The sequence below is a fragment of the Scatophagus argus genome, chromosome 15 (genome assembly GCF_020382885.2).
Source record: "Scatophagus argus isolate fScaArg1 chromosome 15, fScaArg1.pri, whole genome shotgun sequence".
NCBI classification, from domain to species: domain Eukaryota; kingdom Metazoa; phylum Chordata; class Actinopteri; family Scatophagidae; genus Scatophagus; species Scatophagus argus.
In genome coordinates, this window is record NC_058507.1 from 14,522,731 (window position 1) to 14,535,997 (window position 13,267).

Here is a 13,267-nt window from a genome sequence, read left to right on the forward strand (position 1 = left end):
TAACTTAATGTTTCATTCAGGGCAAGTTTTTAACTTCACTGATGAAAATAATGTGGTGGTTCTTATTAAGATCAAAGTAATTACTTTAGTACCAGATTGAGCATTTATATTTAGATTATAGTGTTATCCCAACATGCAGGATCTGCTGCTGTTTGAAGATAAAATGTCTTCACTATTTAAGCTGACTGATTGTAGTAAAATGTGAAAACCGAATGAAGTTTGCAGTTTCGACTGAAAGTCCACAGCATTTCGTTTAAAGACAGAACAGGGTGAAACTTCTGGGTGAAAAGTCTCCCTCTCAGTCATCACTGACGACTGTCTTTCTCCAGCATCACTTAATGATGCGTTTACAAACAGCACCTGCTTAAACTACACCAAATTCTATGAGTTCGATGCCCACCAATCTCTTATCACTCTTATCAGTTGAGGCCTAGTACTTCCGCACTGCATGACAGATATGAGTGGCAGTTCAAATCATCAGTTCAAAGGTCATCCTCTGTTTACGGAAAGTTTAGCAGACCGTCAGTATGTGAGTCCTTTGCTGTTCATGATGTCAGGAAGGCGGGTGAGCACATTCAGCAGTGAGTATCATCTCAGAAATGGCTGCAGTAGCCTGTTATTATTAACTGGATTCATACTAAAAGGGAATTTTTAAACCTGGGCGTCATATTTACGCATTTTGGGCGTGTAAATGACTCATTTAGGTCAAAGGTTTTGAATTGGTGGGGTGGATCGCCTCAGCAATGTCAGACTTTATCTTTAATTGCCTGAGAAATGATTCCTGTGACACCAAAAGTGGAAATCAAAATCAACATTTCTGTTTCATCTGGCTCAATCATAGACGTTTGCCAGGGTTATTATCATTACAACATTTTATAAGGAACAAAAAATATGTATCAATACTGCTGAAGGAACTCAGCTGACCAAGACCCACGTCTGTCTGACAAACTGTCAAGCCTTTAGATCTTGAGAAATAAAACACTCAAAAAAATTCGCTTTGTCCCTACAACCCAAAAAATGTCATCACTGAGATCAAGAGAAGTAAAGAAGAATATGGTGTTACTATAATAATAATAATAATAATAATGATAATAGCAATAATTAAAATTATAACCAATTGACAAATGATAGCATTTAGGCTACGTTTGATTTTCAAATATAACATAAAAATAATAAAATTCATGCAGTTTAACATAATTTCAGCACTTGTGAAGATGGCCACTTCTGTAATTTCGTTTTCCCTCTCGGGGGCGATAAAGGTTTAAAATCTACGTAAATCTTTTTTTTTTTTTTTTTTTTTACAAACTTTATTTAAGTATTTCAAACATTACAAATTTCAATATTCCATAGTCAGAACAATGACCATGAACAGTACAAGGAGTCAGGCATCAAGAAAATATAAACATCTTATATAACATAAAGTGAATCAAGTGCATATGTCTTTACACAGATACCATAAATAAAATAAGTAAAATGAAATTAAATAAAAGGAAGAACGGAAAAGGCAGATCACGTTATATTTCTCCAAAGAAGTCTTCAATTGTGTTAGCAGTGAGTATACATTTTTTGTTATCAATTTTTTTAATACATTCAAAGTAATTCTTGAAATCAATTTCAAATACAGGAAAGAAAGGTCGACCATTAGAAAATTTGGTTTTGTGTATGTGAAATTCTGCATTGAGAATAATCAGATTAATGAAGTGTTGCAGTTTCTTATCACTATTTTTATAATACAACAGTATATCCTTGGCATTTAAAGTAAATGGAAATCTACGTAAATCAGTGAAAGTGGGCCTCAGCTGTTGCGCGACGTCCAGCCGCTCGGCCGGCCTGGTCACGTGGTGGAATTGACGCATGCGCGTGGTGTCGGTGCTTATGGAGAGAAGATGCCCACTGCTAACATCCCCGCATAAGAGAACTGCTAACCGGTTTACCGCAGACGCCACAGACCCTCTTGTCTTTTAGCTGCATGCTGTAGTCTGACACAAGACGCCTGATGTCTGTGGCAAATGCGAAACACACTGTCCTGAGTCCGGTAAGAGGCTTATTGTGATTATCAGTCCTCTGGTGCCATCATGCAGTCCTCAGTAGATCCTCATGTAGCTTAATACATCTGAAAACTGTGTACAAGTCGCAATGCTGTAAGCATTTGTTTATAAACGACCCGCGCTCTGGACGTAAACAAACAAGAGCGACCAGACGGTCTGTATTCTTGCTTATAAATGAAACGTGTTTAAGTTCAGCTCCCTCGTTTCAGACAGCATGTGTTCTGCTGCTGTCAGTGCAGGTATCTAAAGGTCTAACGTCAGCTCTCCATCTCAGGTGATCCCATACACAGGGCCCATACCTGGAGGCCTGCACCCTGGGGAGATCATCATCATCCAGGGCACGGTGCCCCCAGACGCTGACAGGTAGGATGTCATTAAATGAGGGAAATGTACCTTTATGGCAACGTCTGACATTTGATTAGTGAACATGTGGTAATTTAACCTGGGAAAACTTCAAAAACCTTGTTGTGTGTGGTTCAGCTGTTCCCATACATACATAAAAACCATGACACTCCCTGAGATTGTCATTTTCTTATCATGGCAGCCTCCCATACCCCCCCCCCCCACACACACACACACAGCACGGACACAAGCAACCTTCATCAGCTACAGTCACCTCACAGATTTCAGTTCATTTTTGTTTAAGTACACTATTGGGTGCATTTATATTTTATTTATTTCATGTAAATATTGACTTGTTTTTGAGGTTGTGAGACACAAAACATGCAATAAAATCTTGCATTTCCTTTGGGATCAGTGGGTTCTGTGGATAGGGTGGAGTAACGTTGACTTTGTCCACAGTAAAATCAGCTCTCATAAGGAATTTATGATGGCATCAGCGATAAGATCAGTTTGGATTCATTTTAGCTCGGCTGTGACTTGAATGTGTGCTCCTCCACCTGGAGGTCAGAGGTCAGGTCTGGCTGCAGAACAGTGTGCTGCTCAGAGAGACCTAAAGGTGGTCTGAAACTCTTAGACCATTCAACAGCACTACACCACATCATGGCTGGGTTAATGAGTCAGAGGACCTCCCCAGCAACTAGTCAGTGTTTACAGCCAATTTGTACATTTTCTCAATCATGGTAAACTGATAATCTAATGTAAGAATATACTCTGTTGTAGACATTAAGTGACACAATCAATTTGAGTGTGAAAGGTATCAGTGTGAATGGTGCTATGAATTCAGAACTTTTCAGCTCCTGAGTTCATATCTTATTGGTCTTTTTAGAACTAAGCTTTGATAAGGGGCCTGGGGCAGCTGCCCACTTTGCCCTGTTGGTAATCCATCCCCCGTGTGCTCCCTCTCTGCAGGTTTCAGATGGACCTGTCGAGCGGCTGCAGCACCAAGCCGCGCTCTGACGTCGCCCTGCACTTCAGCCCTCGCTTCAAAGGCTCGCCCTGTGTGGTGTGTAACTCCATGCTGCAGGAGAGCTGGGGCAAAGAGGAAACGCTCCATCAGCTGCCCTACAAACGCGGAGCTCCCTTCGAGACCATCATCCTGGTGCACGATGACGTCTTCAAGGTCAGTGAACCCGCGCTGCTAAGAATGAAGGCATACATGAGCCTGTGTAGTACCTAAAAACATTAAATGCACATTGCAGATTAATTAATAGCAAAATAGGATGCTTAAATGCGTGTCCTCACTCATAGGTGGCAGTAAACGGAGCTCACCTGCTGGAATACAAGCACAAAATTCCGCTAAACAGGGTTGACACGTTTTCTATATCTGGGAAAGTCAGGGTGCACGCTATTGGCTACATACCGAACTCAGTAAGTACATTCCCATCCCTTGTTTGCTTGATTTTATCCTCACAAGCTGGTCATATGTGTGTTTGTTCAGACATAGCTGATTCTTTTTCCTCTAAATTTGACTTTTTTCCTCTTAGGCAATATATTCAGAATCAGGTGACTTGGTGAGTTTTCTTTTTTTATGTCATTTACACAACACTTTCCCCACCTCAATGTGCCCAATATCTTGTGATGCCACTAAAACCAAGTCACACTCCCTAAATGATTCCTTTGTTTGTACACTGCAGACTGTTCATTACAGCATGCAGCCCTCAGACTTTTAAAGGACAGTAATCGGAGGCCAACTTTTGTTGTTAGATTCTATTTTTGAGTCTGATTTGTTTTGACCCAAAATGACTTCTTTGTAGTGATGCCACGTATCTGGATTACATTAGATTTATTTTTAATAAGTTGCTTGATATCTGGCATCTTCTGCAAAATTGATTTAAGGTTGATGTTTAGGTTTCAGAGGTGTGAGAGCTACAGAACTCTGGGTTCTATGAGAAAGAACACATTCAGGATGAAATACTTAGTGATGGCACAAACTCAGCCTGTTTCTAAAGAGGACTCCTTTTCTTGATCACAGGCCCCACGTGGACAGTCAGAGATCTTAGCAACTAAGAGTACATTGTTCACTTAAGAGTACATTGTTCAAGGATTCAAGGAGCTTTATTGTCATTTCACACGTGTAGAAACATGAGGTGGAACGAAATTAGTTTCCCCGGTCCCGGTATAAGCCTAATTACCTAACAAAATACCTAATGCAAATAAATATAAATCAACACTATATAAATATAAAAAAACCCAATCAGAATAAAAGATATAAACATTGTTATTATTATCATTAGGAAGAATGGCCAAAGCTATGAAAATGACACCAAAGTTGTATCAACTTTGAACTGTCCTTTAAGCCCAGTTTTCTTACCAGTAAATATTCCATTTTCTCTCTTAATAATCTATACATATCACCTAGACCTACACTCATGTAAGCTTTTGTATTTGTTTACCTTCCTGTGAGTTACTACTTTTCTCTGTGATGTGCGATGTTAAGCTGAACATTTTTGACTATAAATTTCTAAATTGTTCCTTGAGAAAATAAGCTATGGATTAATTGCTAATGAAAACAAACATATAAAATGTATAAACAGCTGTATTCCCATTCCAGAGCCTCCCTTATAAAGGAAGTATACTCAAAGGACTGAGCCCCGGGCGGCATATCACAATCAAAGGGCAGGTCAGCACGTATCCTCACAGGTAAGTAAAACTAATTTGATGTATGTGTCATTGATTTTTTTTTTGAACTAATAACACAAATTACATCTCAGCTCTGGAGTTTTTTTTAATTTACCTTTATTGTACACTTGTTCCAGTTTTACTGTAAACCTCCGCAACAGCAGGACAGAGAACATCGCTCTCCATCTGAACCCCCGCATGAAGTCAGGTGTGTTCATCAGGAACTCGTACCTGAGTGAGTCCTGGGGTCAGGAGGAGCGAGAGCTGCCCTTCTTTCCCTTCTCCTCAGGGGAGTACTTCGAGGTAGGAACCACCTTCCACTTACCTTTATTTTGAAGGCCCTCCGCTGCGACTGTAGTAAATGTTGATTGTCTGTACATGTGCTGTTGTTTTTCTTTTGTCAGATTCTCATTCTCTGTCAGCCCCATCAGTTCAAACTGGCAGTGAATGGCTCACACTTGTTTGAGTTCAGACATCGGGTGCAGGACCTGAGCAGCATTGACGAGCTGGAGATCATGGGGGACCTGGAGCTCACTGATGTAAAACTGTGGTGAGTCTGGACTCTAGACTTGCACGGAAGCCAGCGTTACAAACGCTGTTGTGTTCTGGTTATCGATGCTAAATTAGCTTAGCCACAGTGACCCAAACACTTGATGCTGAAAAAGGCAAACCCCGTGCTGACTTCAGGTCAGATTAGTCTTGCAGCAACCATACATCACTGACTTTAAGCTGGTATAGCATTTTTGGTGACCATGGACCATGAACAGGTCCAACCATGGAGTATTAGTAGTCCATGTTTCCAGCCCTGATCTGACGACTGATGCATGAGAGTTAGCTGTGCTGGAACATCAGGCTGTGAGCGACCATGACTGTTTACAGCTGCAAGTTAGGTTTGCCTTGGTTCATTTCTTCTACTGTCTTTAGTGCATCTCTGCTGTGATACGCCCTTAGTCCATTGTATGATTAAAACAGGAAATATGTGTTAATGTTAATAAGCACTCAAGTACTGGCTTTGTTTAAAAGCCAAGACAGTCAGAAAATACAAACTTTGAATGAAGGTGGAGGGCTCCATTCTTCTGGAGCAAGGCCCAATTAAGAGTTATTTATTGTACAGCTTTATCATAATTACTAAATAATCAGTAGTGATTATATTCTTTTTTTGGAAAGGAAAACATTTTTAATGGTCAGTTTCATCAGTACTTTCTTTACATAAAATGTTAGATAGCGCATGTCTACTTCATTGTTCATTCTTTAAATCAGTCTGCTAAAAACATGGTAATCCTCAGGATTCTTTAACACATGGCGTAGTGTTCCACGTACTCTCAACATTTAAGTCAATTTAACATGTACTGATGCAGCAGAACTCGAGCACATTGCACTACAGGGTCAGTTTAAAATAAAATTATTTCAATAATCTAAAAATGATGTGTTGCAATATTTATGCAAGCTATAGTAGAATCCTACGTATGTGACCATCTCTCGACTTCTCTCGCACTCAGTGCTGCAATGATCCATCATGCTCCAAAATGAAGAGAAACTAGTAAAAGAACTGGAATATTTATTTTGCAATGTCAGTGTTTTTTTTTTTTTTTTTTGGCTGTCCGTTGTAATTGTTGTAAAATATGTATGAAAAATCTTCATAAATGTATCATAAATGATTTAATAAAAATGTGTTACTATTACCATTTTGCTGCCAGTTTATCATGTCTACATGGTTTGCTTTAAGCCTCCTTTCATAATACAACTTTAACATCGTTTCACACAGATAAAGTGTTAGCAAAAGTGGCTCATTTACACATCCAGCAGACATCAAACAAAATTTGTATTCATTTGGAAGCATGTTAGTGTCCACCTTTACCTAAATGCATCACATTCTTCTTTGCTTAATAACCAATTGATACTGGCAAAGCAGCAAAAAAAATGTTTTTGACTGAAATCGACAACCTGTGGTCTGGAAAAATCAAAACAAAGTTAAAACACTGTGGAACTGTGGGGAACCTCAGCAAGTACATGAAGTCTTTGAACTGCAGTACCTCTGCTCAGCCACAAGGTGGCAAAAGAGAGTTAAATGTTGACTTCTTGCCCTTTACCGCCCAGACACCTTCAGCTGCAAGTTAAGTGAACTTTTTTTTTTTTTTAGCAAGTCCTTGTTGTAGTCTGTACTTTCCAAAGGTCAGCGTTTGAGGTCTTCCATGGACTTCTGTCAGATTTAAAGACCTAAAATTATTAACCTTGTTTGAAGGCCCTAAATGTTTAGCAACACTGATCAGACAGGCTTGTAACCTGTCTCATTTACACCTAATGACCATGGGCATCTGTCAGGAGATAACCGATGAAGGAACGTTATCACCACATGACTCTCACTTCAGCACAAATTATGGCTACTAAACTTTAATGCGACTACATCTGATAAAAAGTTGGTGTTTTATTAATATCCACAGGAAATATAATAATTTGTAAGATTTGTAATAACCATGGTACAGTACAACAGTCTCTTTTTTAACATAGAAAAAGCAGGATGATATGCAACATGATGACATCAACCATTGCACTGCTGAGAACGGCCAAGAAAAAAGGCAAAAGATGCTGTCCAATCAGCAACAGGCAAATAGGCTAAAGTCTGTTTTACAAAAAAAAAAAAACGCGGTCAGACCTGTCATTCATTCAATTTTGACCAAAAACGTCATGTCTAAACTTTTTTTTTTTTTCTTTTTGCTTGACATGTCTCACAGACATACGCCACTTTGAAGAAACTCCCCTGTCCAGTTTGTAGGAGCTATTGGATTATACTTCCCTTGAAGTGGGGGAAAAAAAGAGTGAGCGAGAGAGAAGAGTGTGTCTGAGTTGGCCACCACACCAAAAAACATCCCTCCCAGCTCAAACGGAGAGGCCTGGCAAGAGACTGGCTGAAGGACGTCTTGTTTCATTTCGGTTCAGTTCATTTTCTTAGCAGCTGAATTTCGACCACAGCCTTTTTTCAGTTCTCATGTCCTGCTGAGGAGAGAAGGGAAAGCTAACTCCGGGTGAGAGCGAGCTGGTACCAAAGTGGCACAAGAGTTTTGTGGGTTGGGTGCATGTTTTCAGAAGGGAGGAGGTGGCATCTATATCCCACTGTCAGACAGAGCTCAGCTTTACCAGTCCTCTGACTGAGTCCTCGTGTAGCGAGTCCTGGCTGACTGGGTTGTAGAAGCCCGACTGCATGGTGTGGCTGTGGCCCAGGGGGCTGCCGCAGGGAAGCATGCCTGGGGGTGACGGCACTTCCTCTGGGGTAAGGAAGTGATGGTGGGCCACTGGCTCCTGCAGGGGGTGGCTGTGGTTGTGCGTGAGGCTGTGTCCGTGGATTGGCAGCATGTCGGTGGCCTCGTGGCAGCTGAGGCTAGGTGTGGACGTCGGAGGGGTGGGCTGGCCGAGGGGGAGGGAGGTGCATGGGCCACCCAGGGTTAGGGAGGTGCGGCCGGGTAGAGAGCCACCGTTTTCAGGGGAGGCCGTCAGGATGACGGGCTCGCTGCTCTGCTGCTGGAGGAGAGGTGTGGCGGCGGCCTGTAAAACGAATTTGGTGCTCTGAATGCACTGGTCTTGGTCACACTGAGAGAAGGCAGCAGAAAGCAAGAGGAAGAGAAGAATTTGGGAGGAGGATGTCAGAGTCAGAGAGATGGATAAGGTGCCGGGGGTGAAGGACGGAAATAGAAAGCAAATAAGAGGGAGGCAGTGAAGGAAATTAGATGGAGCGGCAGAGAAGAACACAATATGTGGAAAGACAACAAAGCGGGTGATTGGGGAGAAAAAAGTGGGAGAAAAAGATAGAGAAAAAAAAGAAGTTAGTACCCTTGTTAGAATGCATAGACACACCAAGAACCTGCACCAGCCTGTTCATCCACCCCAGTGAAAACAGAGCTGAGATCAGTAGGCAGAATTGAAAACACAGGACTTTGAAGTCACTGCCTCATGGCCCACTGATCTCTATTGCCTTGCTTTAGAGTGGAAATCACAATGCCAAAACTGGAACAGAGAGACTGGGTTAGGACACAGCGAGTCATCAGTACCATACATTAGCTACAGGGAGATTAGCTTTAACCCTATCAGCCCTTTATCACCCCAGAGCAGCAGTGCATAATGGAGACCAGGTACAGAACACGAGTGCAGAGGTGACAGGAGTTAAAAAGAGTCAAACAGGAAATGTACTTTGATGCGTCCTTCCAACCAACACCACGCCCAAAACGAGAAATTTAAGCACAAAGATTTGTCCCCCGACATCTCACCTTTCTGTCTCAATCTCACCAACCTAAAAAGAGTAGATCTGATTTAAACACAAGCTGCATTACTTTTGACAGCAGAAGATACAGTAAAGTGTTATCAATCCTCTTATCAGCTGCACGAATCAGCTGCTCTTATCACCTTTACAACCGCCTCTCTCTCTCTCTCTCTCCAGGTTGTTTAAAAGACTTATTGGATTAAAATAACACAGAAGCCTCGCTCACAGCCATGCTGGCACAAAGCTTGATCATCAGCGGTGAGCTGGATATAAAATAACAAAGATGAGATGAAAATGATGAAGATACTGCACTTTGTCCTTTTCTTTCTACTTTCAGGCCCACTCATGTTTTATGAACAGTCATAGCCAGACTGACTCAGCACAGTCCATGTCCCATGGCAGACAAACAGACAGGCAGACAGTCAGAAACTACCAGGAACAAAATGTGTGCTCACTGACCAACCTTGGACAGCTGATAGCAAGTGAAGAATCACAGGACACATTTTGTTTAGCTTTCACATGTGGTGACGAGGATACAGCAAGAATAAGAAACTATTTTCTCGTCAGAAATGAAATCCTACAAGTATCGTGGCAGTGGGGCTACAAACTATGTGAAAGTGTCAGGAAACAGAAATATGTTAGTCCTAAAAAGACATATCCTGTACATCTGAAATGACTGAATTATAATCCTATTAACTATTTCAATAATTAATCATTAAAGTCATTTTTTTTTTTTAGCAAAAAATGAAAAACGATTGGCTTTTTCCAGCTTCTCAGTTGTAAGGATTTGATGTTTTTTGTATTGTCTGAACATCCTTAGATTTGACAGACAAGACAAATAACCTGAAGACATTCCCTGGGCTCTGGGAAATGGTGACAGACATTTTTCACCATTTCTTAATATGAACTTATGATTGCCCACTTAATTTAAATGTTCAGAAATCTCATAGTGGATTCTTCATTTAACCATCCAGCCACAAGTGAGAGTTTAATTCAATAAGCATCAAGGTCAGGTCATAAAGACAATGAACACGACCTTGCAATGATTCCAAAGCCGACACCATTTGTGTTTCATCTCTAACAAGTCCTGAGATGACACGTGGTATCCAGCTACAAGCTGGGAGTTTCCAGCCGTCTGTATTATTCCTGACAACGCTGCCCTGAGCATGTTACTGGTGAGCATTTTGTACATTTGACTGGCACTTAGGCGGTCCATTAGATCGTATGCAGCACTTAGGGAAACAAAGAAACAAAGGTGGGCATTTTCAGTGACTGTTACATCATCATTCAAGCTCAGTGACATCAGAGCGAGTGGAGAAACTGAAAACATGTCACGCTGTGGCATGCCAGTCACTCATCACACACAGCATGACTATCAACAAGGAAATGGTGGTTTATCAAGCTGCAGTGTGTGTGTGTGTGTATAAAAATAACTCCCAGCTGACAAAGAAAAAAATGACACAGACACAAGAAGAAGGACAGGAAGGTAGAAAGAAGACCCGAAATAGAACTATATACATGGTGCGTCATGAGATTGAAAGAAAGGTTCAACCACAAAATACTGTCTCAATACATTACAGTGCCATCTATGTGGCACATAATGCATAAATCTGAGACATACACAAAATAGGGCTGCAGCTAACAGTTACTATTACCAGTTCTTCTGTCAATTACAATCTTTATAATGAATTGTTTTGTCAATAAATGATCAGAAATTGTTTTGAATTGTATTCAAATTTCAAACCACATATTCAATTTACAATGATACAAAACAGAGACAAGCTACAAATTCTCACATTTACAAAGCTGAAACTAGATTATTATTGTGTATTTTCTGTTATTTTTTTGTCATTTGGGTGAACTGACCCTTTAAGAACATGACAACTGTTGTCAGCTAAATTCCATCTCCCAACCGAAATCAATTTGCAAATGGAGGTTTTATCTCATCGAGGTCTAATGTGACATAATTTCACACACCGTTACCATGGCAACGGCTTACAAGGCTTTGCCATACCGGGCTGCAACACAGACAAAAGTACCTCACAAAGAAATAAGGCTTTTGTTGCCTAAAGGCAAATGCAACCTCAATGCATTACCAAACACGATATTATAAAAATGAGGGTTTAGTTATCTAAAGTGTGCAATTTCTATTAAGAACGGGAAAAGACCACTGCACAAATTCCACTGTACTGTCTTGTGTCACCTGAAACTGATTCACAGTGTACTGATAAGGATTCTCCTAGTCTTGACAACCAAGAGATTATAAGATAAGAATGTCTGACGTACTGTGCTGTATTTCACACACAGTGTAAAAGTACAGTAAAAGGGTAAAGTAACGGTAATAACTTCAAACTGACAAAATGTATGAATCAAGTACAAAACTTTTCCATTTTATAATACATTTCTCTGCTGTATATTTGCCACCTCTCTCTCTCTTCCACACAGACACACACAGTGTATATTCCCTCACTCCAAATAGCACCCACCCACACACCTCTGTAGTAAACAGACAAAAGTGATGGCAGAATGTTACTCATCGCGGTTTGAACAAATGAACTAAATCTGCCTCTCTAAAACCTACCTGATGACGCAATATTCCCACCTGAAAATCGGTGTCTAGTGGTCTGGACTTTTAAGGCAAACAAAGATTTTTTTAAAGTAATGAAAAGTATTGCATCAGCAGGTGTGAGGCAGAGATGACAAGAATATGCAAAAACAGTAACTAGTAACTCCTGATGTGTTACCGAGTTCAACAGAGCGCAGATAAACGACCAGCAGACGGCACAAGAGGACAACTGTGGCCGCTAATCATGACCACGGCAGAGAACAGATGGAGGTTATTTCTGAATGTGCTAACATAAGGGAATGTTCCTGTGGCTCTCTGCCCGTCAGAAGTCGTCCACTCAGTCAGGACCTGACGAGAGATGACATTCACGTTCGCCGTCTCAATGAGAAAGAACGGGGCGAGTTTGGATGAGAACAACGAGATGACTGTGGCGTGGAGGGAGGGCATCAGTGAAAGACGTTTAAGTAGCTGTGTAGTGTGAATAGGCCTTAAATCTAGCGTGTGATGTGAGGTTTAAGGGAACAACAGAAGACTTGTTGCTTCTATTCAGGCACCAGAGGAAAACTGGTCAGTGAGGTCAGTGCAGTGTCCTTTTCACAACACCAGCTATTCCCTAAAGACTCTAGCACACAGTTTAACTTTAGATATCTGTCTACTGACTGTGGTGTACTTTCAGTTTGTGAAACTGTAGGTTTGACAAAATGGTCTCATCCATTTTATATTATCTAAAACTGATTGCTTTTCATTGTTTTTCTTTGGCCCACTGCAAGATTCTCAGCACGATGAGGAAATCCTTAAATACTGTAATGTGACTGAGAAACACTGAGATCAGGGAGAGTTAAATCCTACAGCTCAGACTGCGATGCCACCTCACACAAAGGACCCCCTTCCTTGTCACTGTTGACCTAATTCGCTGACATGGAGCGACACATGCAAAATTGCATACGGCCCTGCATCGCTCTTTGCTATCCAGAACGGTTGCATCAGTTTCAGTCTAATGGAATGAGAAAGACTAACTGGATTTGCTTTCCCAGGTCTGGATGGAGAAAGAGAGAGGGTGAGAGAGAGACAAAGGTGCAGCGTTTGTTATTCTGCAGAGGATTAAGCGAAGCTCTCGTTTGACATAGTCCGACCTCAGCAGACATTAACCTTTCTGCCTAAACCCTGGGCCAGTCCTTAAACCAAAAGTTAGTTGTTTTCTTTTTTTACCTATCACACACAAAATAACATAAGCCATGATGTCTGCAGTTTCAGTTCCTCATGGATCCAAATTCAAGTTGATTTACTGTTTCTGGCAAATAAATTAAAGACAAGAGCCTGAGTGGCAAAGATACTTCATCTCTAATGGTCATGCTGACCTAAGACCTGGCCTTGTAAGAG

The 13,267-nt window shown here is 41.0% G+C and overlaps 2 protein-coding genes across 8 annotated transcripts in view; one reads left to right on the forward strand and one right to left on the reverse strand.

Moving 5' to 3' along the window:
* Window positions 1-1,747: 1,747 nt before the first annotated feature.
* Window positions 1,748-7,444, forward strand: LOC124072436 (galectin-8-like). Of its 2 annotated transcripts, none has more exons than XM_046413874.1 (9): window positions 1,748-2,035; window positions 2,323-2,411; window positions 3,360-3,570; window positions 3,699-3,818; window positions 3,935-3,961; window positions 5,002-5,090; window positions 5,207-5,372; window positions 5,474-5,619; window positions 6,569-7,444. In XM_046413874.1, exons 1-9 carry the CDS (start codon window positions 1,997-1,999, stop codon window positions 6,597-6,599), a joined length of 918 nt encoding a protein of 305 aa, XP_046269830.1. In that variant the 5' UTR covers window positions 1,748-1,996; the 3' UTR covers window positions 6,600-7,444. The 2 variants fall into 2 exon arrangements, with proteins under 2 accessions (XP_046269830.1, XP_046269831.1); XM_046413875.1 differs by lacking the exon at window positions 1,748-2,035 and adding an exon at window positions 2,051-2,202.
* Window positions 7,445-7,476: 32 nt separating this feature from the next.
* LOC124072434 (palmitoyltransferase ZDHHC14-like) overlaps window positions 7,477-13,267 on the reverse strand; it is a 42,555-nt gene continuing 36,764 nt past the window's right edge. For 3 of the 6 annotated variants that reach the window (XM_046413866.1, XM_046413869.1, XM_046413868.1), the window contains exon 10: window positions 7,477-8,654. In XM_046413866.1, the coding sequence (XP_046269822.1) occupies window positions 8,184-8,654 (471 nt within the window). In that variant the 3' untranslated portion in view covers window positions 7,477-8,183. Of the gene's footprint in view, window positions 8,655-9,328; window positions 9,352-13,267 lie in introns of all 6 variants that reach the window. The other 3 variants (XM_046413871.1, XM_046413872.1, XM_046413870.1) reach the window with 3 other exon arrangements.